Raw genomic sequence first — 15,000 nt, forward strand, 5'->3', positions numbered from 1 at the left:
TGATATAGAGACATGCAGTATGGCCATCTCTAATGATATAGAGACATGCAGTATGGCCATCTCTAATGATATAGAGGCATGCAGTATGGCCATCTCTAATGATATAGAGACATGCAGTATGAGACATGCAGTATGGCCATCTCTAATGATATAGAGACATGCAGTATGGCCATCTCTAATGATATAGAGATATGCAGTATGGCCATCTCTAATGATATAGAGAGATATTCAGTATGGCCATCTCTAATGATATAGAGAGATATGCAGTATGGCCATCTCTAATGATATAGAGACATGCAGTATGGCCATCTCTAATGATATAGAGATATGCAGTATGGCCATCTCTAATGATATAGAGAGATATGCAGTATGGCCATCTCTAATGATATAGAGAGATATGCAGTATGGCCATCTCTAATGATATAGAGAGATATTCAGTATGGCCATCTCTAATGATATAGAGAGACATGCAGTATGGCCATCTCTAATGATATAGAGAGATATGCAGTATGGCCATCTCTAATGATATAGAGAGACATGCAGTATGAGACATGCAGTATGGCCATCTCTAATGATATAGAGACATACAGTATGGCCATCTCTAATGATATAGAGATATGCAGTATGGCCATCTCTAATGACATAGAGGCATGCAGTATGGCCATCTCTAATGATAGAGAGACATGCAGTATGGCCATCTCTAATGATATAGAGACATACAGTATGGCCATCTCTAATGATATAGAGAGACATGCAGTATGGCCATCTCTAATGATATAGAGACATGCAGTATGGCCATCTCTAATGATATAGAGATATGCAGTATGGCCATCTCTAATGATATAGAGAGACATGCAGTATGGCCATCTCTAATGATATAGAGAGACATGCAGTATGGCCATCTCTAATGATATAGAGATATGCAGTATGGCCATCTCTAATGATATAGAGAGACATGCAGTATGGCCATCTCTAATGATATAGAGAGACATGCAGTATGGCCATCTCTAATGATATAGAGACATTCAGTATGGCCATCTCTAATGATATAGAGACATGCAGTATGGCCATCTCTAATGATATAGAGAGACATGCAGTATGAGACATACAGTATGGCCATCTCTAATGATATAGAGACATGCAGTATGGCCATCTCTAATGATATAGAGACATGCAGTATGGCCATCTCTAATGATATAGAGACATACAGTATGGCCATCTCTAATGATATAGAGACATGCATTATGGCCATCTCTAATGATATAGAGACATGCAGTATGGCCATCTCTAATGATATAGAGAGACATGCAGTATGGCCATCTCTAATGATATAGAGACATGCAGTATGGCCATCTCTAATGATATAGAGAGACATGCAGTATGGCCATCTCTAATGATATAGAGAGACATGCAGTATGGCCATCTCTAATGATATAGAGATATGCAGTATGGACTGAGAGGAAATCCATCCCTGAAATAATTTAATTTAATTATGACTCTCATTTCCTATCAGTCATGAGGTCAAGAGACCCTTAGGTCTCTAGTTGTACTAGTAGTGTACACTAGGTAGAGTGTGAGTTCTGTCAACCTGAGGGTGGAGAGGTCATATTTTTCATGTAGGGTGGCTGTGTACTAGGTAGTGTGTACTATGTAGTGCATAGTTACCTGTGAAGTGAACCACGTAGTGGGGAGAGCGGTACACTCTCCCCTGTAGTCCAGCTTGGCAGTACAATCCGAAGAGGAAAGGTCTGGAGTCTAAGGTTTGTCTAGGGATGGACCAGCCTCTTTTACTGTCCCACACCATCCCCTCATCCTCCAGGGGCATAGGTATCGTCTCCCACTGGGGAGAGAGGAGAGGAGAGAGGGATGAGAGAGGAGAGGGGGATGAGGAGAGGAGAGGGGGCGAGGAGAGGAGAGCGGGATGAGAGAGGAGAGGCGGACGAGGAGAGGAGAGAGGGATGAGAGGAGAGGGGGATGAGAGAGGAGAGGCGGGCAAGGAGAGGAGAGGAGAGAGGGATGAGAGGAGAGAGAAATGAGTGGGGGATGAGAGGGGAGAGGGGGATATGAGGGGATAAAGGGATGAGAGGGGGATAAGAGGGGAGAGAGGGATGAGAGGAGAGGGGGACAAGGAGAGAGGAATGAGAGGGGAGAAGGGGATGAGGGGAGAGGGGGATAAGGAGAGAGGAATGAGAGGGGAGAGTGGGATGAGAGGGATAAAGGATGAGAGGGGGGAGAGGGATGAAGGGAGAGGGGACAAGGAGAGAGGAATGAGAGTGGGATGAGAGGGGATAAAAGGATGAGGGGGGATAAGAGGGGAGAGAGGGATGAGAGGAGAGGGGGACAAGGAGAGAGGGAGAGTGGGATGAGGGGGAGGGGGACAAGGAGAGAGGAATGAGAGGGGAGAAGGGGATGAGGAGAGGAGAGGAGATGAGAGGAGAGGGGGTCAAGGAGAGAGAAATGAGTGGGGGACGAGAAGGGAGAGAGGGATGAGGGGGGAGGGGGATGAGAGGGAAGAGGGGATGAGAGGGGAGTATCTGGGATGAGAGGAGAGGGGGATGAGGAGAGAGGAATGAGATGGGGGATGAGGAGGAGAGAGGGATGAGAAGGGAGATGGGGATGAGAGGGGATAGAGGGAGAGAGGAGGAGAGCGGGGATGAGAGGGGAGAGAGGAGAGAGGGATGAGAGTGGAGAAGGGGATGAGGAGAGGAGAGAGGAATGAGAGGGGGATGAGGAGAGAGGGATGAGAGGGGAGAGGGGGATGAGGAGAGGGTTAATGGATGAAGAGGATGGCTATTGGGAAAATAAAGAGAATGGACGGTGATTGGTGAAAAGAGGAGAGAAGAGAAGAGTACAGTAGAGGAGAGAGAGAGAGAGAGAGCCCTGCAATGCCAAGAGCTGAGCAAAGAAAAGAGTCCCTCATCCAGCTGGTCCTGGGGCTGAGTTCACTAACCTGTTCTACTAACACACTGAAGCCTCAGTCCCCTCATCCAGCTGGTCCTGGGGCTGAGTTCACTAACCTGTTCTACTAACACACTGAAGCCTCAGTCCCCTCATCCAGCTGGTCCTGGGGCTGAGTTCACTAACCTGTTCTACTAACACACTGAAGCCTCAGTCCCCTCATCCAGCTGGTCCTGAGTTCACTAACCTGTTCTACTAACACACTGAAGCCTCAGGACCCTCATCCAGCTGGTCCTGAGTTCACTAACCTGTTCTACTAAGACACTGAAGCCTCAGTCCCCTCATCCAGCTGGTCCTGGGGCTGAGTTCACTAACCTGTTCTACTAACACACTGAAGCCTCAGTCCCCTCATCCAGCTGGTCCTGGGGCTGAGTTCACTAACCTGTTCTACTAACACACTGAAGCTTCAGTCCCCTCATCCAGCTGGTCCTGGGGCTGAGTTCACTAACCTGTTCTACTAACACACTGAAGCCTCAGGACCAGAACATTCAATCAATCCGAATAAACCAAATTACAACACAGTCAAAGCAATGGATCCCTCCATGCCCCACATAACAGAGCTTCGCCTTGCCTCAGTTCCCCTTAGCTGACGAGGCTCCCTCCACCTTCAGTCTAGTCTCTAGTGGCTGCATACCCTGCCCATCCCTGACCATCACAGAAACATCATCTGAATACACTACTGGTCAAACGTTTTACAACACCTACTCATTCTAAGGCTTTTCTGAATTTTTTACTATTTTCTACATTGTAGAATAATAGTGAAGACATGAAAACGATGAAATAACACATATGGAATAATGTAGTAACCAAAAAAGTGTTAAACAAATCAAAATATAATTCTTCAAATATTCTTTGAATAGCCACCCTTTGCCTTGATGACAGCTTTGCACACTCTTGGCATTTATGTGGGCACGCGAAGCTCTTATGCCCCAAACCCCCACACTCAAAGCACCGCAGACTATCTGTGGTGGCAAACCCCACGTAGAGCCCCTCCCCATGCCTCCCTTTAAAATGCACATTTAACTGTTGCTCATTGTTGTTCTGAAATATGAACATTTGCCTCAGGAACGAAACAACGAGCTTAACTGCATCTGCCTAAAAACCTGCCGACAGTACACGAAAACCGCTAACAAACTTACCAAAACGCCTCAGCTCTTTCCTGATTTGATCATATGTAATGAACGGAGACAGGGTCACAACTACTACCCTTGTCGAAGGAGTCGAAAAAGGAGAAATCGGCAACAGCACATCCCTTACAAATATTCCATTAGCAATCAGCTGACCCATAAAATGTACTCTTTTCATGAACACAACCACAGCTTTGTTCATTCTGGTTACAGAACTTCAGCTCCTACCGCGAACAGAACCTACTCCACCTTAACTCCATTTTCAGGAACACATGCCGTATCGACCGCGTCTCCTCCGCTGTGAAGCCGTCGCACTGTTCAAACCCCAGGAAACTAAAACTCTGTCCACTTCCACCCTAACTTTGAACAAAAACTGTGGGTACTGCTAAACTAACAGTGCGTTAACCCTCCACCAAACAAAATACCAAAGAAAGAATCAAGAAAACACATGGCCTCTCAACTACAAAACACGCCCAGCATGCACTGAGAGAGAGAGAGACAGACAGAGACAGAAGTGAAGGTACCAGATAAAGTGTGACGTTGAGGTCGGGCACAGTGACTAGACAAGGTACTGTGATGTGAGTGGAGGATCTTGATATGAAGATGGTCTCCAGGTCCCCGTTGCTTCCTCTGTTTCTCCTGAGGAAAGGCTGCTCCAAATCTGGAGGAATGGAGACAGGACAGTCAAGGCAGTCAGAGGACAACGACAAAGAGAATATACACGTTTAGAACGAAGACAATTAGTTGATCGTGATCGTTTGTGTTGCCGCTGGAACAAAAGTCTTTACATACAACCCTTTGGGATTAATAAAATACTAATCTCATCTCACCAGTCCTCTGTGTATAAAACAATATAACAGCATATCTTTTTTATTTTATTTAACCTTTATTTAACTAGGCAAGTCAGTTAAAAATAACAAATTCTTGTTTCCAATGACGGCCTAGGAACAGTTGGGTTAACTGCCTTGTTCATGGGCAGAACGACAGATTTGTACCTTGTCAGCTCTGGGATTCGATCTTTCGGTTATAAATCCAACACTCTAACCACTAGGCTACCTGCCTCCCCTACACTCTAACCACTAGGCTACCTGCCTCCCCTACACTCTAACCACTAGGCTACCTGCCTCCCCTACACTCTAACCACTATGCTACCTGCCACCTCTACACTCTAACCACTAGGCTACCTGCCTCCCCTACACTCTAACCACTAGACTACCTGCCGCCCCAATATTGCAATCTAGTCATTTGCTCCTAGCGCCACAGATAGAACAATGAGCCAGATGTTTCACACCGGATGTATAAATGTGAAGCATCCGGTTGGCGTTTCCTCTCACTACCAAATATGGTGCTGAGAGGAAGCCCAGTGGCCCAGTGGCTGGCAGAGGGAGAAGGTAAACTGACATTCTGATCATTTTCTCCTTGATGAAACATTTGAAATCAATACAGTTTTCTGTTCCCAGAACTAAAATCTGTTACGAACAAAGTTTTATGTTTTGACTTTACCCTTTGACAAATGTTTAAAAATTGCGTTGTTTAGGTCCACAGACGATGCATTCGCCATCACACTGCACACTGCCCTATCCCATCTGGATAATACCTATGTAAGAATGCTGTTCATCGACTACAGCTCGGCATTTAACACCATAGTACCCTCCGAACTCATCATCAAGCTGGAGACCCTGGGTCACAACCCCGCCCTGTGCAACTGGGTCCTGGACTTCCTGACGGGCCACGTCCAGGTGGCGAAGGTAGGAAACAACACCTCCACTTCGCTGATCCTGCGTGCTCAGCCCCCTCCTGTACTCCCAGTTCACCCATGACTGTGTGGCCATGCACACCTCCAACTCAATCATCAAGTTTGCAGATGACACTACAGTAGTGGGCTTGATTACCAACAATTACCAACAATGACAAGACTGCCCACAGGGAGGAGGTGAGGGCCCTTGGAGTGTGGTGTCAGGAAAACAACCTCTCACTCAACGTCAACAAAACAAAAGGAGATGATTTTGGACTTCAGGAAACAGCAGAGGGAGAACCCCCCCCCCCCCCCCCCCCCCCCCCCCCCATCTCATCGATGGGACAGTAGTGGTGAGGTGTAAAGTTTTAAGTTCCTCGGCGTACACATCACGGACAAACTGAAATGCTCCACCCACATAGACAGTGTGGTGAAGAAGGCACAACAGCGTCTCTTCAACCTCAGGAGGCTAAAGAAAATTGACTTGTCACCTAAAACCCTCACAAACTTTTAGAGATGCACAATTGAGAGCATCCTGTTGGGCTGTATCACCGCCTGGTACGGCAACTGCTCCGCCCACAACCGTAAGGCTCTCCAGAGGGTAGTGAGGTCTGGCACCACGTCACCTACACCACCACCACATAGCCCCTCTTTCGCCAGGGCAGTGGTCATATTTATTGGATGGAATAGAGAAAATATGCCACTACAATGCCAAAACGCGCCAACTGGCTCTCGTGCTTATCTTTGCCCACCTCCTTGCTTTGTTCTGCCGACTATGATTAATTTGCTCCAATTGAAAACAACAGGCTGTGGTTTACCTTGGGTTAGTCATAAAAAAATCTTTGCTCGCTCTACTTATCAAGGCAATACAACACAACAGAACAGCTCAACAAATAAACAGTTAGAAAACACAGTATCCTGATTGTCTTCATTAAACAGCAAGATAGTTTTACGTCAGGATATCGGTCTGATAGGTGAACGTGATCTATCTCTAAAAATCACTTTGATGTTTCCCGGTTTCTCTCTGTGTTACTGGGACGTCATCTAGATTTCACAGACATTGTCTGCATCCAAACTGGCACCTACAGCCCTACGGACATGAGGAGCTGGTAAAAACAAGGTGACTATAGAAAATAGTGTGAAGGAATGGATAGCTGCCGTTGAAAACAAATCATTTAGTGTGTTTTTTTTTTTGTTGCACTGATCTTAACTTAATGTTTCCCCCATTGTGTCCATCGTCCTCCTGATTCCTGCGTAAAAGCAAAAAACTCAAACAGGAAATACCAGTGATGCGCTCAATACAGAAGTGGTCCAATGAGGCGAATGCTAAGCTACAGGACTGTTTCACTAGCACTGGAATATGTTCTGGGTTTCATCTGATAACATTGAGGAGTTTACCACACCAATGTTAGAGCTGCAATGTTACAATCTAACCATTGTTAGAAATCCCACTACGACCTCCGACGAGCCATCAAAGAGGAAAAGCATCAATACAGGACCAAGATCGAATCCTACTATGCTGATGCTCGTCAGATGTGGCAGGGCTTGCAAACTATCACAATTACAAAGGGAAATCAGGCCGCGAGCTGCCGAGTGGCTTGAGCCTACCAGACGAGCAACTTTAAATGCCTTCTATGCTCGCTTCGAGGCAAGCAATACTGAACCATGCATGAGAGCACCAGATGTTCCGGATGAATGTGTAATCTCGCTCTCCAAAGCCAATGTAAGTAAGACCTTTAGACTTATTTTCCACCATAATTTGAAAATAAATTCATTAAAAATCCTACAATGTGATTTTCTGGATTTTTTTTCCTCATTTTGTCTGTCATAGTTGAAGTGTACCTATGATGAAAATTACAGGCCTCTCTCATCTTTTTAAGTGGGAGAACGTGCACAATTGGTGGCTGACTAAATACTTTTTTGCCCCACTGTAGTCAGGTTACTCATTGAATCAGTACTGGTACTCTGTGTATATAGTCAGGTTACTCATTGACTCAGTACTGGTACTCTGTGTATATAGTCAGGTTACTCATTGACTCAGTACTGGTACTCTGTGTATATAGTCAGGTTACTCATTGACTCAGTACTGGTACTCTGTGTGTATATAGCCAGGTTACTCATTGACTCAGTACTGGTACTCTGTGTATATAGTCAGGTTACTCATTGACTCAGTACTGGTACTCTGTGTATATAGTCAGGTTACTCATTGACTCAGTACTGGTACCCTGTGTATATAGTCAGGTTAGTCATTGACTCAGTACTGGTACTCTGTGTATATAGTCAGGTTACTCATTGACTCAGTACTGGTACTCTGTGTATATAGTCAGGTTACTCATTGACTCAGTACTGGTACTCTGTGTATATAGTCAGGTTACTCATTGACTCAGTACTGGTACTCTGTGTATATAGTCAGGTTACTCATTGACTCAGTACTGGTACTCTGTGTATATAGTCAGGTTACTCATTGACTCAGTACTGGTACTCTGTGTATATAGTCAGGTTACTCATTGACTCAGTACTGGTACTCTGTGTATATAGTCAGGTTACTCATTGACTCAGTACTGGTACTCTGTGTATATAGTCAGGTTAGTCATTGACTCAGTACTGGTACTCTGTGTATATAGTCAGTTTACTCATTGACTCAGTACTGGTACTCTGTGTATATAGCCAGGTTACTCATTGACTCAGTACTGGTACTCTGTGTATATAGTCAGGGTACTCATTGACTCAGTACTGGTACTCTGTGTATATAGTCAGGGTACTCATTGACTCAGTACTGGTACTCTGTGTATATAGTCAGGTTACTCATTGACTCAGTACTGGTACTCTGTGTATATAGTCAGGTTACTCATTGACTCAGTACTGGTACTCTGTGTATATAGTCAGGTTACTCATTGACTCAGTACTGGTACTCTGTGTATATAGTCAGGTTACTCATTGACTCAGTACTGGTACTCTGTGTATATAGTCAGGTTACTCATTGACTCAGTACTGGTACTCTGTGTATATAGTCAGGTTACTCATTGACTCAGTACTGGTACTCTGTGTATATAGTCAGGTTAGTCATTGACTCAGTACTGGTACTCTGTATATAGTCAGGTTACTCATTGACTCAGTACTGGTACTCTGTGTATATAGTCAGGTTAGTCATTGACTCAGTACTGGTACTCTGTGTATATAGTCAGGTTACTCATTGACTCAGTACTGGTACTCTGTGTATATAGTCAGGTTACTCATTGACTCAGTACTGGTACTCTGTGTATATAGTCAGGTTACTCATTGACTCAGTACTGGTACTCTGTGTATATAGTCAGGTTACTCATTGACTCAGTACTGGTACTCTGTGTATATAGTCAGGTTACTCATTGACTCAGTACTGGTACTCTGTGTATATAGTCAGGTTACTCATTGACTCAGTACTGGTACTCTGTGTATATAGTCAGGTTACTCATTGACTCAGTACTGGTACTCTGTGTATATAGTCAGGTTAGTCATTGACTCAGTAGAAGAAGAGCAAAGGAGAAAAGTCATCCTGTGTTATTCCATGAAGTCAAAGATTGTTTTAGTATCTGTGAGGGAGGAGGGGATGGAAGATACAATATAACCGAAGAAGAAGAGTGTATGTAATACCTTAGTATCTTGGCTTGTTTTAGTATCTGTGAGGGAGGAGGGGATGGAAGATACAATATAACCGAAGAAGAAGAGTGTATGTAATACTGAGAGATTAGAGCCGTACGTCGTTACTCATCGATTTAATATGACTTTAATTAATGTTGTTCCTCTCTGCGTTGTTGGGGCCGTAAGAAAGCATTTCACATTTATTCTAAACCTGTTGATTATGAAGCATGTAACAAATCTAATTTGATTTTGACATTAGGGACAGTGTTTAGTTGTGGCCTAAAGTGTTGAGTGTATATTGTTCACACAGCATGAGGTCTCAGTTACCAATTTACTATGATGATTTACCTGGTTGTTTACCAGCACTCAGACAGTAGTCATTACCTGAGAATAACATACTGCATCCCAAATGGAGCCCTATTCCCTACATAGTGCACTACTTTAGACCAGAGCCCTATTCCCTACATAGTGCACTACTTTAGACCAGAGCCCTATTCCCTACATAGTACACTACTTTAGACCAGAGCCCTATTTCCTATATAGATCACTACTTTAGACCAGAGCCCTATTCCCTATATAGTGCACTACTTTAGACCAGGGCCCCATTCCCTACATAGTACACTACTTTAGACCAGAGCCCTATTCCCTATATAGTGTACTACTTTAGACCAGAGCCCTATTCCCTATATAGATCACTACTTTAGACCTGAGCCCTATTCCCTACATAGTACACTACTTTAGACCAGAGCCCTATTCCCTATATAGTGCACTACTTTAGACCAGAGCCCTATTCCCCATATAGATCACTACTATAGACCAGAGCCCTACTCTCTAGCTGTCTCTCTCTCTCTCTCTCTCCTTATATAGTTCTGTTCTTCCCCAGCAGCTCAGAGCAACCAGTTCCTGCTGCTGAAACAATGGTTGCAGTGTGTGGCCAAATACACAGATAGAGCTGAGAAAATACACACAGCCTAAATAGTTAAACAACTCAACAATAAATCACCCCAGGTATGAGGAGAGGGGTGTTATGATGTGAGGAGGGAGGGATGAGGGTCATGGCTGTGAGGAGAGGGGTGTTATGTTGTTAGGAGGATGAGAGATGAGGGTCATGGCTGTGAGGAGAGGGGTGTTATTGTTTGCGTCCCGAATGGCACCCTAAGGGTGCGAGGTGATGAGGTCCGGCAGGGTAATTGGAGCCACATGGTCCCACTTTTATCCTGCCGCCTGTTAGTTCTATTTTACTGCTCACTTCCTCTCCCCTCCTCTCCTCTCCTCTCCTCTCCTCCCCCCTCCTCACCTCACCTCTCCTCACCCCTCTCCTCTCCTCTCCTCTCCTCTCCCCTCCTCACCCCTCTCATCTCCTCTCCTCTCCTCTCCTCTCCTCTCTCCCCTTCTCATCTCTCCTCTCCCCCCTCCTCTCCCCTTCCCTCTCACCCCTCCCATCCTCTCCTTCCCTCTCCTCACCTTTCCCATCTCCCCTACCTCTCCTCTCTCCTCCTCACCTTACCCCTCTCCCTTACTCATCTCTCCTCTCCTCCTCCTCCTCTCCCCTTCCCCCTCTTCTCTCCTCTCCTCCCCTTTCCCCTCTCCCGTTCCCTCTCCCCTCCTCATCTCCTCTCCTCTCCTCTCCCCTCCCCTTCTCATCTCTCCTCTCCCCTTCCCCCTCTCGCCTCTCCTCTCCTCTCCTCTCCTCTCCTCTCCTCTCCTCTCCTCTCCTCTCCTCTCCTCTCCTCTTATCCTGTAGCCTGTAGCCTGTTAGCTGTAATTTACTGCTGTTGGTTCATCTGGCTCTGATCAGCCTCCAGCAGAGACAAAATATACGCACCCCCAAAATGCCACCTCACTCCCCCCAAACTGTATGTGACCCTAGACTAGAGCCTGTTACCCTAGACTAGAGGACTAGAGGCTATTACCCTAGACTAGAGGCTATTACCCTAGACTAGAGGCTATTACCATAGACTAGAGCCTGTTACCCTAGACTAGAGGACTAGAGACTGTTAGCCTAGACTAGAGGACTAGAGGCTGTTAGCCTAGATTAGAGCCTGTTACCCTAGACTAGAGGCTATTAAAATAGACTAGAGCCTGTTACCCTAGACTAGAGGACTAGAGGCTGTGATCCCAGACTAGAGCCTGTTACCCAAGACTAGAGGACTAGAGGCTGTTACCGTAGACTAGAGGCTATTAAATTAGACTAGAGCCTGTTACCCTAGACTAGAGGACTAGAGGCTGTGACCCCAGACTAGAGCCTGTTACTCTAGACTAGAGGACAAGAAGCTGTGACCCTAGACTAGAGCCTGTTACCCAAGACTAGAGGCCGTTACCCTAGACTAGAGGCTGTGACCCTAGACTCGAGGATGTTAACATAGACTCGAGGACAAGGATTAGAGGCTATTATCCTAGACTAGAGGCTGTTACCCTGGACCAGAGGACTAGAGGCTGTTACCCTAGACTAGGGGACTAGAGGCTGTTACCCTAGACTAGAGGCTATTACCATAGACTAGAGCCTGTTACCCTAGACTAGAGGACTAGAGGCTGTGACCCCAGACTAGAGACTGTTACCCTAGACCAGAGGACTAGAGGCTGTTACCCTAGACTAGAGAACTAGAGGCTGTTACCCTAGACTAGAGGTTATTACCATAGACTAGAGCCTGTTACCCAAGACTAGAGGACTAGAGGCTGTGACCCTAGACTAGAGGCTGTGACCCTAGACTAGAGAACTAGGACTAGAGGCTGTTACCCTAGAATAGAGGCTGTTACCCTGGACTAGAGGACTAGAGGCTGACCACAGAGTGACTAACAGACCACAGGGTGACTAACAGACCACAGGGTGACTAATGGACCACAGGGTGACTAACAGACCACAGGGGGACTAACAGACCACAGGGTGACTAATGGACCACAGGGTGACTAACAGACCACAGGGGGACTAACAGACCACAGGGTGACTAACAGACCACAGGGGGACTAACAGACCACAGGGGGACTAATGGACCACAGGGGGACTAACAGACCACAGGGGGACTAACAGACCACAGGGTGACTAACAGACCACAGGGGGACTAACAGACCACAGGGTGACTAACAGACCACAGGGGGACTAACAGACCACAGGGTGACTAATGGACCACAGGGTTACTAACAGACCACAGGGGGACTAACAGACCACAGGGGGACTAATAGACCACAGGGGGACTAACAGACCACAGGGGGACTAACAGACCACAGGGTGACTAACAGACGACAGGGTGACTAACAGACCACAGGGTGACTAACAGACCACAGGGGGACTAATGGACCACAGGGTGACTAATGGACCACAGGGTGACTAACAGACCACAGGGGGACTAACAGACCACAGGGGGACTAATGGACCACAGGGTGACTAACAGACCACAGGGTGACTAACAGACCACAGGGTGACTAACAGACCACAGGGTGACTAACAGACCACAGGGGGACTAACGGACCACAGGGGGACTAACGGACCACAGGGGGACTAACAGACCACAGGGTGACTAACAGACCACAGGGGGACTAACGGACCACAGGGGGACTAACAGACCACAGGATGACTAATAGACCACAGGGTGACTAACAGACCACAGGGGGACTAACAGACCACAGGATGACTAACAGACCACAGGGGGACTAACAGACCACAGGGTGACTAACAGACCACAGGGGGACTAACGGACCACAGGGGGACTAACGGACCACAGGGGGACTAACAGACCACAGGATGACTAATAGACCACAGGGTGACTAACAGACCACAGGGGGACTAACAGACCACAGGATGACTAACAGACCACAGGGGGACTAACAGACCACAGGGTGACTAACAGACCACAGGGGGACTAACGGACCACAGGGGGACTAACGGACCACAGGGGGACTAACAGACCACAGGATGACTAACAGACCACAGGGTGACTAACAGACCACAGGGGGACTAACAGACCACAGGGTGACTAATGGACCACAGGGTGACTAACAGACCACAGGGTGACTAACAGACCACAGGGGGACTAACAGACCACAGGGTGACCAGGACCCTTAAGGGGTCATTCTCAAGGCATGACACAGAACTGGACTAAAATAGATGGATAGATAGATAAGCCATACCTCAGCAACTGTTCAGGTCCAGAGATAGAACAAATTAATAACCCACTACAGGATCGGTGTCCCTAAACATGAATGTCTTGGGTGAGTTGGAGATTGAGGTTGGTGAACCATGTAATGGTGACTAACCCCATTCCACACAAATGTGCGCACTGCAACATTCATACGAGGCTGCAATGAAAACTAATGGGACTGTAGCGACTGTGTTGACATCATAATCTGGGGTGTGAACAACGTTTCTATTCAAGCGTTGATCGCTATGGTAATTGTATGTATTGACACATTATATAAACTCTTTATAGTGTTTTTTTGTACATTTTAGGGGCGATAAGGTGATAAGTTGGACAGATCGAGTGGAAAAAGACGTTACCTCACACGACATCTCTCCTTCTCACCATCACGCAATAGGCTTCCTCACACGACATCTCTCCTTCTCACTATCACGCAATAGGTGTCGCTTCCCCACATGACATCTCTCCTTTTCACTATCACGCAATAGGTGTCGCTTCCCCACATGACATCTCTCCTTCTCACTATCACGCAATAGGTGTCGCTTCCTCACACGACATCTCTCCTTCTCACTATCACGCAATAGGCTTCCCCACATGACATCTCACCTTCTCACTATCACGCAATAGGCTTCCCCACTCTCCATCTTTAAAAAGACGGATCTCATTGCCTTCTTGAACCATGCAGAGATGGGCATCATGAAGGTCTCGTCATGGATTTTGTTGGAAAGGGGAGAAATTGTGCTTCATAAAGGTATTGATATTACAGCTGATATTACAGCTGACCTGGAAGTATTCTGTTTTTGGGAGTTGAAATTAGGTCAATTGTACGGACCAAGGCGATGTACAAAAGTGAGTTAGTTCATGTTAGATGAAAGATGCTGTCCGGGATCTTAAACCTCTACAGGATCGGTGTCCCTAAACTGGGACAGTTGTTGCTCAATATGTGATAATGTGACTAGAATGACGTTGTAAACAACAGCCAACTCTGGGACATAGACATGTCTTACACAATAAATGGGGAATGGATGCCGTAGTGCACAATAAATGGGGAAGGGATGACGTAGTACACAATAAACGAGGAATGGATGCCGTAGTACACAATAAATGGGGAATGGATGACGTAGTACACAATAAACGAGGAATGGATGACGTAGTACACAATAAATGGGGAAGGGATGACGTAGTACACAATAAATGGGGAAGGGATGACGTAGTACACAAATAACGAGGAATGGATGACGTAGTACACAATAAACGGGGACCCGTTTTGGCTCGTGACTACTGGCTGAAATTATACAAATGTTCTGGAGCATCACTTTAACAATGACAGTCAAGAGATGGCCAAAAACCATGCGTATGTGTGTGTGAGAGAGCAACAGGACGTGTGCTTGCGTCTCTCTCTGTGTATAAACTCCTCTCACCTCTGACA

The 15,000-nt window shown here is 46.3% G+C and overlaps 1 protein-coding gene across 2 annotated transcripts in view; it reads right to left on the reverse strand.

Moving 5' to 3' along the window:
* The window catches only part of flt4 (fms related receptor tyrosine kinase 4), a 200,076-nt gene that overhangs the window by 84,442 nt on the left and 100,634 nt on the right, over positions 1-15,000 (reverse strand). For both annotated transcript variants that reach the window (XM_090221227.1, XM_090221226.1), the window contains exons 3-5: positions 14,993-15,000; positions 4,610-4,746; positions 1,666-1,840 (exon numbers count right to left, since the gene is read on the reverse strand). The exon at positions 14,993-15,000 is cut by the window's right edge and continues 381 nt beyond it. In XM_090221227.1, coding sequence (XP_090077353.1) covers positions 1,666-1,840; positions 4,610-4,746; positions 14,993-15,000 — 320 coding nt within the window. The remainder of the gene's footprint in view (positions 1-1,665; positions 1,841-4,609; positions 4,747-14,992) is intronic.

This window comes from Oncorhynchus mykiss, chromosome 25 (assembly GCF_057628025.1).
Source record: "Oncorhynchus mykiss isolate SJ-2025 chromosome 25, ASM5762802v1, whole genome shotgun sequence".
Lineage (NCBI taxonomy): Eukaryota > Metazoa > Chordata > Actinopteri > Salmoniformes > Salmonidae > Oncorhynchus > Oncorhynchus mykiss.